The 15,277-nt window shown below is 39.5% G+C and overlaps 4 protein-coding genes across 6 annotated transcripts; 2 read left to right on the forward strand and 2 right to left on the reverse strand.

Annotated features, from left to right (window-relative positions):
• Positions 1–2,100: 2,100 nt before the first annotated feature.
• LOC140777240 (NAC domain-containing protein 92-like) lies at positions 2,101–4,181 on the reverse strand. Of its 3 annotated transcripts, none has more exons than XM_073121209.1 (4): positions 4,100–4,181; positions 3,328–3,547; positions 2,966–3,240; positions 2,101–2,874 (listed from the first exon to the last, which is right to left on the reverse strand). In XM_073121209.1, the coding sequence occupies exons 2-4, from the start codon at positions 3,515–3,517 to the stop codon at positions 2,317–2,319; spliced, it is 1,023 nt and encodes a 340-aa protein (XP_072977310.1). In that variant the 5' UTR covers positions 3,518–3,547; positions 4,100–4,181; the 3' UTR covers positions 2,101–2,316. The 3 variants fall into 3 exon arrangements, with proteins under 3 accessions (XP_072977310.1, XP_072977311.1, XP_072977312.1); XM_073121210.1 differs by lacking the exon at positions 4,100–4,181 and adding an exon at positions 3,798–3,890; XM_073121211.1 differs by lacking the exon at positions 4,100–4,181 and adding an exon at positions 3,619–3,637.
• A 753-nt stretch (positions 4,182–4,934) lies between these two features.
• On the forward strand, positions 4,935–7,740 carry LOC140779288 (cytochrome P450 704B1). The gene is made up of 6 exons (XM_073124305.1): positions 4,935–5,261; positions 5,341–5,556; positions 5,630–5,926; positions 6,131–6,520; positions 6,610–6,810; positions 7,392–7,740. Exons 1-6 carry the CDS (start codon positions 4,935–4,937, stop codon positions 7,569–7,571), a joined length of 1,611 nt encoding a protein of 536 aa, XP_072980406.1. The 3' UTR covers positions 7,572–7,740.
• A 133-nt stretch (positions 7,741–7,873) lies between these two features.
• LOC140777239 (pentatricopeptide repeat-containing protein At5g15300) lies at positions 7,874–10,004 on the forward strand. The gene has a single exon (XM_073121206.1). The coding sequence runs from the start codon at positions 8,081–8,083 to the stop codon at positions 9,707–9,709; it is 1,629 nt and encodes a 542-aa protein (XP_072977307.1). The 5' UTR covers positions 7,874–8,080; the 3' UTR covers positions 9,710–10,004.
• A 403-nt stretch (positions 10,005–10,407) lies between these two features.
• LOC140778301 (KH domain-containing protein At4g18375-like) lies at positions 10,408–14,465 on the reverse strand. The gene is made up of 7 exons (XM_073122942.1): positions 14,419–14,465; positions 13,515–14,091; positions 12,692–13,117; positions 12,369–12,623; positions 12,081–12,236; positions 11,891–11,949; positions 10,408–10,461 (listed from the first exon to the last, which is right to left on the reverse strand). The coding sequence occupies exons 1-7, from the start codon at positions 14,463–14,465 to the stop codon at positions 10,455–10,457; spliced, it is 1,527 nt and encodes a 508-aa protein (XP_072979043.1). The 3' UTR covers positions 10,408–10,454.
• Between the last annotated feature and the right edge of the window lie 812 nt (positions 14,466–15,277).

Raw genomic sequence — 15,277 nt, forward strand, 5'->3', positions numbered from 1 at the left:
CTACAAAGTAATCCAAAAATTTAAGATGTTAGGTGAATGATTGACATTGTGTATCGTGCCTTAACACCTTGAATTTCTTAACATCTTGAGAGGTATGAAATGTAATGTATGTGTAGCACTGAGGAGAAAGAAGCATGGTAACATCTAATTATGCAAGATAGTAAATACTCGTGACATTGCTACACTTCTTTCTTGAAATCTTGACCAATTCTTCTAAACTAATATCATTGGATACTATTTTAGGAAAAAAAATTCAACTTAGCAGTCCACAACATGCACCCATGTCCAATCCAAGCTCAGATCAGGAGAAGGACCACTCATTGGAAGAGAGCTCAGATAAGTTAGGAAAGAGCCACCACCAACAACCATGCAATGATTTCAGCCAAATTTGAGCTTGCATTTAGAATTTTTACTTTTATGACCTTCAATTCTTCATATTACTTGCCTGTTCATTATTTTCAAGTGTGATTTATCTCTCTATAACAGGTTAACAAATTATTGACCAGCTCTCAATTTTCCCCAATCGGATAAGATATAGTAGTAGAGTGTGCATTTATTGGGTGTTAATGCAGGACCAGGTCTAACAATAAAGCAGCAAAATCCTTGCAGCATATTCAAAGTGATAACAAATTGCGTGGATGACTAGAAACTTTTCTGACTTGTTGCTATTGAAGTGTCCCAAGAGTGCCTTTACAATGTCTATCATCCAAATCAGTCTCTTTCTATATGGTTATGATGAGGTATACACAAAGCATGGGAGTCCTTATATTACACTTGCTGATCCCAAGTTGCGAAGGATGTCCAGCTAGATTTGGCTGGTAGCATAGTAGCATTAATCTGGTTTACACTTGGATCATACATAACAGATAAGAAGTTTTGCCTCCATGGCAGGTTAGATGAACTTGTGATGCCATGTGGCAGGAGACAACAACAACATTCTCAGAAGTTTTCTGTTTGTACTACAACTTCCCTTGGCCCATCCCTAGCCAAGTTGTGCTTAATGTTAGAGAATTTAGTGTGGTTACGTACTTTAAATCCTGTATTTTGTCTAACTATGGCTTGCAAGATGTAGAGATGTATCTCTTGAATAAGATGTAAACTCGCCCCGTGAGCGTGCAAATTGGCCTGCAAGGCCAACCTCACAAGAATTTTATTTAGTTGGCATGCAGGGTACTTGTGAAAGTTTCATTTTGAGTAGGCCCCTATTTGAATGCTGAAGGCAGCAAGAGTTCTTTTTGTTGTATTATACGCTTTTGTCCCTTTCTTGATAAAATCTACTGGCATTTGACAGGATTCAGGAAGAGAACAAGACATGTACTTTGCATTTTAAGCAGTTGTCTATTTTATTACAGATGAGAAGCCAAAACAATCCCCTCATGCATTAGCTTACTGAAGAATAATTGGATCTAAGATCACTGGCAGATTATTCTTATTCTCTTGTCATTATTAGAGTAGGGACATTCTTGGGTTGATGCAGGACCCCAAGGAAATCAGGATATGTACCAACTCTTATTACCCGTAGAAAGATACCGATAGATTTTTTTCATATTAATTAATATGATTATAGATATCCTTGATGGCAAACCATTTTCCTTGTATAGAATGGATCTTGATGGAACAAAAGACTTCCTTTACTTACAAGTCTCAATTATTTTCTATTGGATACCGATGATAAGGACATATAGCATTCTAAATCACTCTACTTAGCAATAGCGTAGGTGATCTAAATAATACAAACAAAAATGTAGGGTTGGCTGTGAGAGGGACAGGATGGGAGATATAGAGATAGAGCAACCATATGAACATCATGGTTTAGTACTTATTATTCCATATTCAAAAGAAGAGCAAAAGCAATAAAAATAAAAATAAAAAGTTATATTCTGGGTGACTTTTTGGATCCTTGACTTGATTGTTTATGTATGTTTTCCACTTTTCTATGTCTCATCATGTTAACTAAAAGAATATCAGGTAGAACTGAGTTCAGAGTTATGTAAAATACATATTGAAGATCATTGATGGCATCTGCTACTAAAAAGAAAAGTGAGAGGAAACATCATCCAGATAATTTATCTTCAAGATGATACGAATAGCACACAAAAATTGACATATTCTGTAATATTTTATTGAAGGTTGTTCCATTCTGGAACCAACAAGCATACACACAATTATACAACCTGTCACCTGAACTTGCAATCCTTTGCTCCTGTAGTTCCAGAAACAAAATTATAATTCTCTCACTGAAATCAAAGATAATAACACATTGCACAGTACAACTTATTTCTCACACATACTTCTTCCTGCTTCCAATCCTTTATTCTAGTAATTCAAGAAACATCCATCTAGGTTTAGAGGCCTATCTAGATAGGATGGTTCCTCTAGGCAATCAAAGGACTGCCTCCTCATATTGCTGTGAGTAACTGCTGCTGGAATATGAGAATTCATATCTAAATTGAGTCCTTTCCCCCCTGAGATGTTGATGATTTCCTTCTCCAGTTCAAAACATGTCTTCATTGTATACTCGTTGTTCTCGGCCATCTGGACTAAACTGGAAACTGGACTCTGGATGCTAGTGGTAGAGCATAAGGAGCCTGGCATAGGCATAGTTGACGAGGAAGGTGGGATAGAGAGGATGGTGGAGTCATAAAAATTTGGCAGGAGATCTCCATGACCTTCCTGACCCATCATGACATTGGAGAAGCAGGTCACGTGGGTGATGCCGGATGATGGTGAGGATGCTTTGTTCTTGCCACCATGGAGATCATCCATCAATGGGGTTATAAGAGAATCCTTAAACCAGGAGCTCATCTTAGTAATTCGAAAGTCTTTGTTCCCTTCTGAATTCCTATAGAACACCTTACAGACCATCCAATCATTCTACTCATGCAAGAAAAAAAGGACAGAAGTAAACATCAGCAGGTCTTACAGTATGGAACAAAGGAGATTAAAAGATAGTTATAAGTTATACCTTTGAGGCAATTGTGAGGTTGTGGGCAAGTTGGTTTCCTTCTACTCTGTACTCGTGCATGACCCAGTTAGTCTTTTCTCCTCTTGGTGCTCTGCCTCTGTGGAAAACAAGAGTTTTCTTCATTCCAACCAGTGTCTTTCCTTTGTAGATCTCTTTATCTTTTCCTGTTGCTTTCCAGTAGCCAGCCTGAGTAGCCCTGTTAGTCCTCCAACCAGTTGGGTATTTCCTGTCTCTCATGCAGAAGAAGTACCAATCCTCTCCCAGTTTCGCTTTCGCTACAAGTGCAGTAAATACAGTCCATGAAGATGGACAAAGAAAACTCAAGTATGAATCATTGAAGTCACGAGGGATGAGAATTTTACATGGTATGTCCCATGGCTCACATTTCCTTAAATCAACTTCTCCAATCACTGCTGTATTGAAATTGGTACTAGTTATCTTGTGGAGAAGGTAGTGAGTGATGAGTTCCTCATCAGTGGGATGGAAACGGAACCCAGGAGGTAAGTCTGGGTAGTCCTCTATGTTGCAATGAGCCATATCATCATATTCCATAAGTGAAGAGTCCTGAATTTAGTCAGCAACCTGAAAGATCAAAACAAAATTGGAGGAAAGAAACTGAGAAACAGCAGCAAGTATCTCAACAACTAAGCAACCTAAAGAAGCCAAGCACAATCTGAAAAAGGAGGCTAAATATTCAACTAAGCAACCTAAAGAAGCCAAGCACAATCTGAAAAAGGAGGCTAAATATTGAGAGGGGGGGGGGGGGGGGGGGGGGGGGGGCGGCGGATAGGGCAACAGAAAACCATTCTATTAAAGTAAGCAAGTGTCTAACCTTTAAAAGATTGAAAGCTTTCAGGGAATGCTGCTGCAAAGATGATACCTTCTTTTATACTATTTTCAGATGTAGGGTGGTCTACAAGGCAATCAAGTAGTTATCCTTTCTCTCTTGTTTGAACTCATTGACTAGGTTGTTTAGGGCTGTAAAATTTCTGGCTTACATCTGTCTCAGATTGGTGACTTGTATAATTCTGAGCTTGGTAATAAAACATAGAAGGCCCATATGGAGCTTGTGTTTTTGTGACAGCTTTTTCCTCTGACAAATAGAAGGATAAATATTGAATTGAATCTACTTACAGACATCTGAGGACTGTAGTGTATTGCAATCATTGGAGCCTTTGGTTCAGTTGTATGATTAGCAGCAGATGGCAGCGTGCCTTCAAAAACTATTTCAAGGTTAAGAAGATAAATTAACTGCTGTTAAGAAGATAAATTAACTGCTGCCTTACATAACGAATGAATATCTACTGAAAAATAATTTGCATTTTTAAATATATGATTATGTCCTTCTCTGCTCACTGCTGGAAATAACTTAATGGCAATCATAGTAGATAAATTAACTGCTACGTACATAACGCATGAATATCAACTGAAAATTAATTTGAATTATTAAATATTTGATTATGTCCTTCTCTGTTCACTGCTGGAAATAACTTAATTGCAATCATAGTAGAATTCCTTTAACTTGCCTCATGCTGCAGAGCATGCAGCATCCTTACTATGAGGAGAACATTTATTAGCTACGGATGACATGAACTATGAACAGCAGAATATAGATTTTTGTGAGACAAGGAAAAGAGAAAATTCAAGACTTTGCATTAATTCTTCAAAGATAATTTACCTAATTTGAACGCTATACAAGGTATAATAAGTTAAACTAGTATATCTAGACAATTCTTAAACAAATGATAAGCAGCAGCCACTTTCTTACTTGGTTAGTTGTGAAACACTGAATGAATGAAACCATCTAACTCTTTGTCACACAAAGATGGTCTGAGGGATGAGGACTTTGTCTATTGCCTTACCTCTTACCAATATCTTAACTACTAATCTATTGTGTCACCACTTATAAGTACCATCTCTTAAATCTACACTTCTAGCTAAATGTCATAATCCTTATTCAAAACTACTCATGGAGGAAGCTTATTGGATGCCAATAGTTCTTTTTTCCTCCATGCCTGGAATTCACAAGTGCATTGCACTTGGCGTTGTGTTCATATCATGGATATTGATCCATAGATGGAGCCAGAGGAATCAGCAAGGACCAAAAACATGGCCAATCTTTGGAGCAGCCATCGAACAACTAAGGAATTATGAGAGGATGCATGACTGGCTTGTGGAATACCTTTCCAAATCGAAGACCATAACTGTTTCCATGCCTTTCACAGCTTACACTTACATTGCAGACCCAGCAAATGTAGAACATGTTCTCAAGACCAACTTCACCAATTACCCCAAGGTAAAAACTTCAACTAGCTATGTGTCCGATCTTTCTCATATATGTAGTTTGGCTTGGAAATCACTAATTTTGACTTCAGGGGGAACTGTATCAATCTTATATGGATGTATTGCTTGGTGATGGGATCTTTAATGCTGATGGTGAGATGTGGAGGAAGCAAAGGAAGACAGCAAGCTTCGAGTTTGCTTCCAAGAATCTGAGGGATTTTAGTGCTGTTGTTTTCAGAGAGTATGCTTTGAAGCTCTCAAATATATTGTGCCAAGCATCTATTGATTACAAAGTTATAGATATACAGGTTGTTTCAGCTTTCAAACTTTATGCATGTCTCATGAATGTTGAATCTCTAATGTAGTGCTACTTCAGTGCAGGACTTCCTCATGAGGATGACTTTGGATTCGATCTGTAAGGTTGGTTTCGGTGTTGAGATAGGGACGCTGTCAGCAGACTTGCCCGACAACAGCTTTGCTCAGGCTTTTGACACTGCTAACATCATCGTGACACTTCGATTCATTGATCCACTTTGGAAAATCAAGAGGTTCCTCCACATAGGATCAGAAGCTCTCCTTGAGAAAAGCATCAAGGTGGTGGATGAATTTACCTATAACATGATTCGGCAGAGAAAAGCCGAGATTGAACAAGCTCAAGCTAGCGGGATCCAAGGCAAGGTAATACTTTTATGGTACAAATCCTATATGCATCATTCCATTAAAATATGTAACATCTGAAGAAGGCAATTTTGATAGCTGAAGGCTAACTTGATGAGTAGAAGCAAACATGTAATGTGCTAGGAATAATAGTTTTGGATACAACCATCAAGATACTGTATTCTTCTTGAGCTAATCATCCTATTGCCTGCATAAGAACAACAGATCAAGCATGACATACTATCAAGATTCATCGAGCTTGGCAAAGAAACTGATAGCAGCTTCAGCGACGACAAAAGCCTCAGAGATGTAGTCCTTAACTTTGTAATTGCTGGAAGAGACACAACAGCCACAACCCTCTCATGGTTCACCTACATGATCATGACTCACCCTGCTGTAGCAGAGAAGCTCTACTTTGAGCTTAAGGCATTTGAAGAAGAAAGAGCCAAGGAAGAGAAGATAGAATTGATTTCCTACGATAAAAATGACCTAAAATCCTTTAACAATCATGTAACACAGTTTGCGAGTCTCCTGAACTATGATAGTTTGGGAAGATTGGTGTATTTGCATGCATGCATCACTGAGACACTCAGACTCTACCCTGCAGTTCCTCAGGTGAAGTGCCAATAAATTTGGAACTCTGGTCAACCTTGCAAAATTTTAATTTTGTCAATGATGAAATTAGTGTTTGAATCATTTCATAGGATCCAAAAGGAATTATAGAAGATGATGTTTTGCCTGATGGAACCAAGGTGAAAGCTGGTGGAATGGTTACTTATGTTCCTTACTCAATGGGGAGAATGGAATACAATTGGGGTCCTGATGCTGCATCTTTCAGGCCTGAGAGATGGTTCAAGGATGGTAGCCTCCAAAATGCTTCACCATTCAAATTCACAGCTTTCCAGGTGAGCAATAAAAATAATAAGATTCCTTTTTGTTCTTACATCACAGTACCATCTCTCATGTTATGCCAATCTATCTGCCAGCTGATAGACTGCAACTTAGTAGTTTGACTGGCTTGAGCTGTACCTTGACTAGGGTTGTAATCGGATCAGGTTTAGCAGAGTATTTTTAAGCCTGGATCCACTTACATTTATCGATCTTCGGATTTGCATCGATCTTAATAAAAAGCGCTGCTTAAATTCAATTCAAGCCAATTAATGTGGCATAATAGTAACTGTGGCATGCAAATATACCTTCATATGAATAAAACATAGGCTCATGCATTGCATATAAACTTGAAAAAACCAAAAGAATGAAGATAATTTAAATTTCTAAATATAGAAGGAAAGAATAAGGTGAGAATATTTGAACAAAATAATGACAATGGATCCTGATCAGATGATCTAGGGGATAAGCCAGACCTCATCGCAGCCCTAGACGTAATTGAATTTGTTGCTTGGATGCCTCTTTCGGCAAACCTAATGTCAATTCTAAATCATCATAAAATTTGTTAACTATTTTATTCCTATGTTTCGATCTGCAGGCCGGTCCTCGGATATGTCTGGGGAAGGATTCAGCATATCTTCAGATGAAGATGACACTGGCTATCCTTTGTAGGTTTTATGCTTTCAAATTGGTGCCAAATCATCCAGTGAAATATAGGATGATGACTATACTTTCCATGGCTCATGGGTTAAAACTCCATGTTTCTAGATTAGGATAAATAGGATGTTATTCCTCGCATAAATCTTGGTCTCCTACAGTTTCATATTCCACAAGAGAAAGGACATGAAAAGAAAGAATGAATGTTTGTTGGGTCAATAATGAAAGATAGTAATACTATTACTCCACTGTGATATTCCAATATAATTATGCAATTTTGCATTTCATCAGTCATATTCTGTTAGTTTTATTCCTTTTTTTTTCTGCAAATATATATATGTATATATTATCAAGCTTATTAACCATATTTAACTGGAGTCCTACTCCCCACTTTTTCTCAAGAGGAAAACAAGAAACTAGAAATAAAGACTATGTTATTCCCAATCGACCCCTATCGGACTTATGCATGGACAAGAGCTGCTCCGTTGTTCATGACAAGTTTAGCAAAATGATAAATTGGACCAACACAAGTAGGAATTGTAGAGGATGGTAAAGCGCTAGAATGTGCTTGATACCTGGAGCTAGGCTTTCAAGAAGAAGCAATCGAGTATATTAACTTATTCTTACCTCATGTTGAGAAAATTCGGCAACAAACGATATCAACCATGGATATGGCGCAAATGCCGCACCCTCCGCTCTCTAAAGCAAATCCACGGCTTTATGGTCATCCGTGGCTTCCTCTCTGACCTCTCGGCTCTCCGCGAGCTAATCTTCTGCTCCGCGATCTCTGTTCAAGGCGGTACTAACTACGCCTACCAAGTATTTGACAAAATTCCTCAACCAGACCTCTTCATGTGGAACACCATGATCCGCGGGGCAGCTCACACAGCCACCCCTTCAAACGCCATTTCTCTCTATACCAACATGGAGAAAAGCGGCACAAGACCTGATAACCTCACCTTCCCCTTCCTCTTCCGCGCTTGCACGAAGCTCTCTTCGCCCATCACCGGAGCCCAATTCCACGCCAAGATTGTAAAGTTCGGACTCTGCTCCGACGTTTTCATAAGAAATGCGCTCATTAATTTGCATGCTAATTGCGGCGATTTGGCGGTCGCGGACGCGCTCTTTGATCAATGTGCAAGGCAAGATATTGTGGCTTGGTCCGCCATGATTGCCGGCTATGCGAGGAGAGGTGAAATGGGTATTGCTCGGAAGTTGTTCGACGAAAGCACATCGAAGGATCTGGTCTCTTGGAATGTCATGATCACCGCGTATGCAAAGCGAGGGGAAATGGAGAAGGCCCGGGAGTTGTTCGACCGAGTGCCGGAGAGAGATGTCGTGTCATGGAACGCGATGATCGCCGGGTACGTGGAATGCGGATCGCATTCACACGCGCTGGAATTGTTTGATCAAATGCGTCACTTTGGTGAGCAGCCTGATGAGATCACCATGTTGAGCTTGCTATCGGCTTGCGCCGACTCGGGAGCTCTTGACGTCGGCCGGAGGTTACACTCCTTGCTCTCGGAAAAGTGCTCGAGAACCGGCATGCCGGTGGTTCTTGGCAACGCTCTGATAGATATGTACGCGAAATGTGGAAAGATAGACGGATCTTTGGATGTCTTCAGAGCGATGAGGGACAAGGACGTTTCTACATGGAACTCCATCATCGGAGGATTAGCCTTTCATGGGCACGTCCAAGAATCTCTTCATGTGTTTGAAGAAATGCTCGAGGAGAAGGTGAGGCCAGATGAGATCACTTTCGTAGGAGTTCTGGTTGCATGCAGTCATGGTGGGTTGGTGGACGAGGGACGCAGATGCTTCTCGTTGATGCAAAATGAATACAACGTGGAGCCAAATATTAAGCATTACGGTTGCATGGTGGACATGCTTGGACGTGCAGGTCTACTGAGAGAAGCATTTGAGTTTGTTGATAAGATGAAGGTTGAGCCTAATCCTGTTGTATGGAGGACGTTGCTCGGAGCTTGTAGGATTCACGGAGACGTCGAGTTCGCGGAACGTGCGAACGAGCAGCTGTTGAAGGCGAAGAGTGATGGTAGTGGAGACTACGTTCTGCTGTCAAACATATATGCGTCGGTCGGTGAGTGGCACGGGTCGGAGAAGGTGAGGAAGTTGATGGATGACAGTGGAGTTTGTAAGGAGGCTGGTCATACTCTCATGGAGGCAGAGGGTAGAGAGTTTGTGACTTCCTTGTTGCAGTCCAAACCGAGTTCGAGATTGAAAGGAGCTGTTGTTATTTGAAAAGTTTACAGCAGCTCAATGCTTGATAAATAGTCTGACATTTGCTTGCTTTCAGATGCACACCTCAAAACGAGAGAATAATAACATCGGATAGAGTATGCACTTGTAAATTGTATCCAGATAAACTACTAGAATAGAACCTACGTCTAGCTTCAGGAATCTGGAATTGGAAGAGGCTGGTAGAATTGCTTGGAGCTCTGTGCATGTTAAACATGGAAGCAGGATAAGATTATTGGCAGATTCTTCTGTTTATAGGGCACAATTAAGTGATATTTGCTTCCAAAACCTTGGTTACTTTCGCAACAAATTTCTCATTTCTCTGATTTTATCTAGACCGGAAATTTGGCACAACTTTCAAAAGAGTAGGAATTAAACACCATGAGCACTATAACTGGTACATCATTACTGTTGAGGACTAAATAGATTATTGCAAAAACCTCACCATGTTGAGCATTTCATACCCAGAAAATCCTGCAGAACAGATACCAAGCCAACCTCAGTTAATAGTATGCTGATTGCAGAACTATTCCAAAGGTCATATTCTCCATTATAGCTTGCTTACATACATCAGTACCATGTAGCTCTCCCACGGAGAAGACTTTCAGATCAACCTGAATACATGAAATGAGCTTGTACACTAACTGGTGCTTCGTCACTGATTTGCAGCATTACAACTCTCAAATGCTAACAAGTGAACGCCGTTCCTTGACAGAGACATTAACAAGTTGCAGCATCACAACTCGAATTACAATCTGGAAGAATATGATTAGAGTAAGCTTAAGTAACCAAAATTGTCTAATTACAATCATATGCTTGAATGAAAGTCATCTGTTGGTCCGAAAGTAACTTTGCAATTGCATCCCATTAGTCATTGATTCAAGTCTTGGAAAACATCCTCTTCAGAATGAGAATAAGGTCGCATACTTGCATATGTCTTCTCTCCCCAGATCCCACATAAGCGACAACCTGATAACTGAGTCGTCGCCCTTTTAAAAATCATATGCTTGAACATATGCAAGCATATAGACTCAAGGATCTAAAACTAGCAAAGCTTGCATGTGTTAACAATGGGAAACCTGGAGAAACGTTAAAGTTCTAATGACAAAAATCAAAACATCTTCCAAAAGAGATGACTTTTCCAATTATGGACTAATCCACCTCCTGAGCTAAGGGCAAACTACTAAGGACCAGTTGAGAAGCAAGTGTAGAGGGCTTCAAGTACATAATCTCAAAATTTTAAATTTTATACAGTTACTTCCAGACATATGGGAGGTCTTCAGTGTGGGACGTTCATCTTGTCTGGCTCAGGGCTTGACAGGTCACATAGGCAGGCACCAGGCTTCACACACCTAAGCTGTTTTATTAGGAAGGCAAATCAAAGTGAATAGCAGGTCCATTAGAATGTAGAAATCTGTGTAGGTGACTTAAGTGGGTAAAGACAGAAAAATGATCAGAAGAGAATAACAATTACATGTTCATTCCATGCAATACAAAAGATGAAGAACACAGTATTTTACCTGGTGCATGAAACAGACAGAGACATTAATTAGCATGATGTTTTTTTTAATAGAACCAGGGTTAGTAGCAGATGACCTGATAAAATAAACTACCAATTACGAATAATGACGCCGAGAAAACCTTCTGTCAAAGGATAATGAAAAACTAGTCAACTACTCAAATATTACTCTTAGCCTCTTAGGACATTAGTAGGATATAAGTGGAACTCTAATGCAGGAGTATGGCGAATCAAATACTTACTAAGTATAGCTACAATCCTTAGCTATTTAAATTTATCAATCAAAATTTGTATCTTTAAAGATCAAGTTAGAATCATCTGAGCAGTGACATACTAACATGATTATACTTGAAAAAACCGACTTTATCTAGTGGAGGGAATTGTAATGCTCGCAGTTATCTCAGAATCTAGCGACCAAACAAAAGATTAGCCTTCAACCCTGTCTATCCCGCCGTTACCGAAATAACTCGAAGATGGAATTTTGATCTCAAGCTAATCTATATCCTATTCCAAATGTGTTTAGAAGTTAGCATTAGGTGCAAGCAACTATCAGGAAGACGTTTACCATGAAGATGAGTAAACAAAAACAGAGATTAGGTTTTTGTCAACATCAGTTAAGAGTTAGGACGACCTATCGAACTATATAAAGGGCAAGACGCTCTTACTCACTGCTACCAGAATGAGCAGAGAATTCGCCATAAGGCCCGTAGATACTTCCACCACCCTATAGACAGAACGAAACACATAAATCGACACAGTTTAATGACAATATGGTAAGATGTTCAGATCCAATAGGAAATTATGGGAAATTGAGGGAAAAAAGAAGCTGAAAGCAAATGTGCATAAATGCATTACATCTCTTGAATTATCAGAAGCATTGCTCGGCAGGGGATGGTGAGGAACTGAGGATGGAAATGAGGATCTTGCATTCTCTCTTCCAAAAAATTCGGCTCTCAGCCGAGTCGTTATTTGCACAAGAGCACTTTTAGCAACATCAAGACCTCCAGTTATCTGGAAAGGGAAGCCAAAATCCAATATAACTTAAGTCAAACCTATACAGGACATATGCTAGAGGAGAGAGTCAGGAGAAAACAGTGTGTCTTATATTGTGTGACTCGGATGTATAATATCACTGCTCATTACTTGAACCATCTCGTTATGAGAAGCAACTTCACGAACATTCTTCCTTGTAACGATTTGTATATTTGCTCTGGTGGTTCGCATCATCTTGTCCATGATACTCCCATTTTTACCAATCAGACGACGAATACGTGATTTTGGTACAAGTAGGCGAGTGGTGTATGAAGGATCACCGGAATTCCCCCCAGTATGGTCACTGCATATTGGTTGCAAGCGTACTGCAGCATCTATTGCTGGAGAAATAGGTTCTTCAAAGAACTGAAAGGATAGAAGGAGATAAATAGGATGGAATAACAGCATCAGACCAAAATGCAATTGATGCTCACCTCCGCTGCATATATGGAAATTATGCAGTCATCTTTTGCAGTCCTGGTATTTAGTTTGATAAAAGCTCTAGATTCTTGTCTTATCCGATTAATAATGGCACCACCCTGTCCAATAACGCGTCCTATCTTAGCAGGAGAGCAAAGTAGATGTAAACTGAACTTCTTCGGAATGTGTACATCCCTTGGAGGTGGGTGGAAAGATGGCCAGTTGCCTGCTGCATCACCTTTGTAACCTCCATAGGGACTAATAATCGGATACATCCCCATGCTTGCTGCACTAAAATTTGGAATGCCAATCTGAGCACCCGGAGGATACATTTGGGGCTTGTTGGATGTAAGAAAGTGCAGCGAGCGAGATGGGTTGTCATGCAAACAAGATGATACTTGAAAAAGAGCCTTCTTAACAATCGAGGCTTCTCCAATGATCTGATACCAAACAAGTTGAAAGTCAGATCACATCTAGCAATCCATCCTAGTGAAAGGACGGTAATTCAAATTAATAAACATAGAGCAGTATCACTATGAAGGACAGAATGTATGAGTCATGCTATTAATATGCATGGAAACAGCAAATAGATCGGGCTTCAATGAAACAAGAAGCTTGCATCTGGAAGGCCTACACCAGCATGACATCAACATATAGTTCATTATTGTATTAAGCCTCTTATAATGTCATCTCCACTGGTGACACTTAGTACAAACAAGTAATGACTAATACCAACTAACAAGGAAATTATAATAGAAACTCCACAAGTGTGAGCCGACATATGTACCTGTGTATAAATTAACTAATGTTTATCAAGAACTGACTCATTAGTTGTACCTCAAGAAGCACGTCGCTACTGTTGGCACATGCTGGAAGCTCCTCCTTCAAGATACGAACTTGAGCACCAGTATCAGTGCAGATACCTTGGATAGTATTGTTCCCCCCAATTCCAGTAATGCATCTAATCTGATCGGATGGCACAAGAAGACGAACAGTAGTCACTTTATCTACTGGCAGTTCGTAGGCGAAAAGTTTCTCATGCACCATGAAAAGTGCATCTTGTGCCGGGCAAACTCTATGACCTGTATCTTCAAACATATTAGTTTCCCTTCCTCTGCTGAAAATTGTAATAATTCGCTCTTTGCAATCATGTACAATCTCGCTAATCATGATCTTGGCTTGAGAGTCCTCTCTAATCTGCTTTATAACCTCACCACCCAGCCCAATGATGATTCCTATCTTTCTTAGAGGACACAAGTAACGGTATACAGTATCATCTGCAGCAGGAGCAGAAGGATACTTGTCTGCACCAACATTGCGTCTCTTTCTTCTTTTGTTGTTGGCATAGTCTGAACGACGCTTCCCATGGCTGTTTCTATGCTCATCCATTAGCAGATGACCAAAGATATCGTTTCTGAATCACAAAAAAAACATACTAAGAAGTAATTACAAACAAATAATAATTTAGTACACTCTGTTGCGGAAAAGAGCTTCCTCTACAAAGGCACAAGATCATTCAAATCAGCCAGTGGAACAACATCCAGAACTAAATGCGATATGGAGCTTGATATAGGTGATGGCTTTCACATTTATTTAGATTTATCAAGAACTACCAGAAATATTTAGCTTAATAAGAAGTGCGCAGTTCATATAATTGATATTTATCCTATAGATCGGGGTTTAGTAACATCTTCATCTTGTATCCGATCCCTTCACCCAAACTAAATCTAAAGAAACATACAGAGAACACTTCATGATATCTATAGCAATACTCAACAATGTTACCATTAAAGAAAAGATATAAGCATTGGCTAGTACGATACCTCAAAAGAAGGAACCTTGATATCAATCAAACCTTAAAAGACGCAATCTTTCGCAACCCAAACCATCTCTAGTAAATAGCATCTACAATAACATCTACAATAACCCCTACGAAACCCTAGATTCAGATCAGATTACGTAGGTGCAATACCTGAGACCAGAAAGGAAGAGAGAAGTGGAAATTTTTGCTTATAGCACACCGTCCCGAATAGCAAAGATTGGAGATATCGCGTTTCTGAGATGGTTAAAGCCTAACGGAGATCGCCAAAGAGAGCGAGATCGAAATTGCCTTCAAATCTTGCAGGTGTTACAGGCGATTGAACTCTCTTGAAATCTGCCCACTTCTTGGATGCGGGTTGCGGAGAGGGAAAACAAAGCGCGGGAGTCGGGACTCGAAGCTTTACGTAGAGATTGCGTGCCCCGCCTTCTATTTCTAAATGACCAACATATCCTAACACATGCTATGCGCGTGACCTAATGTTTGAAATTTTTTTAAAAGAAAATTCCATTTCACACCCTACATTATATATTATATGTTTATCTCAGACTTCTTATCTGTCTTAAACAATATTATTAATTTGACCCTTTCATTTAAATAAGGATAATTACATTAAGACCCTCTAAAATATTGCTCATTTTCAAATGCACTCCCTTGTTTTTTAATTTTTTTTGCTACGCATTAATTCCTTAAGCTATTAAAAGTTTCTTACTTCTGTGATAATATTGATGGAAAATGTCAGCTAATCATTTCACTCTTAAGTTTTCTATTTTTATTTTCT

Source organism: Typha angustifolia, chromosome 15 (genome assembly GCF_048772165.1).
Source record: "Typha angustifolia cultivar Huaian chromosome 15, ASM4877216v1, whole genome shotgun sequence".
In the NCBI taxonomy this organism is placed as follows: Eukaryota; Viridiplantae; Streptophyta; class Magnoliopsida; order Poales; family Typhaceae; genus Typha; species Typha angustifolia.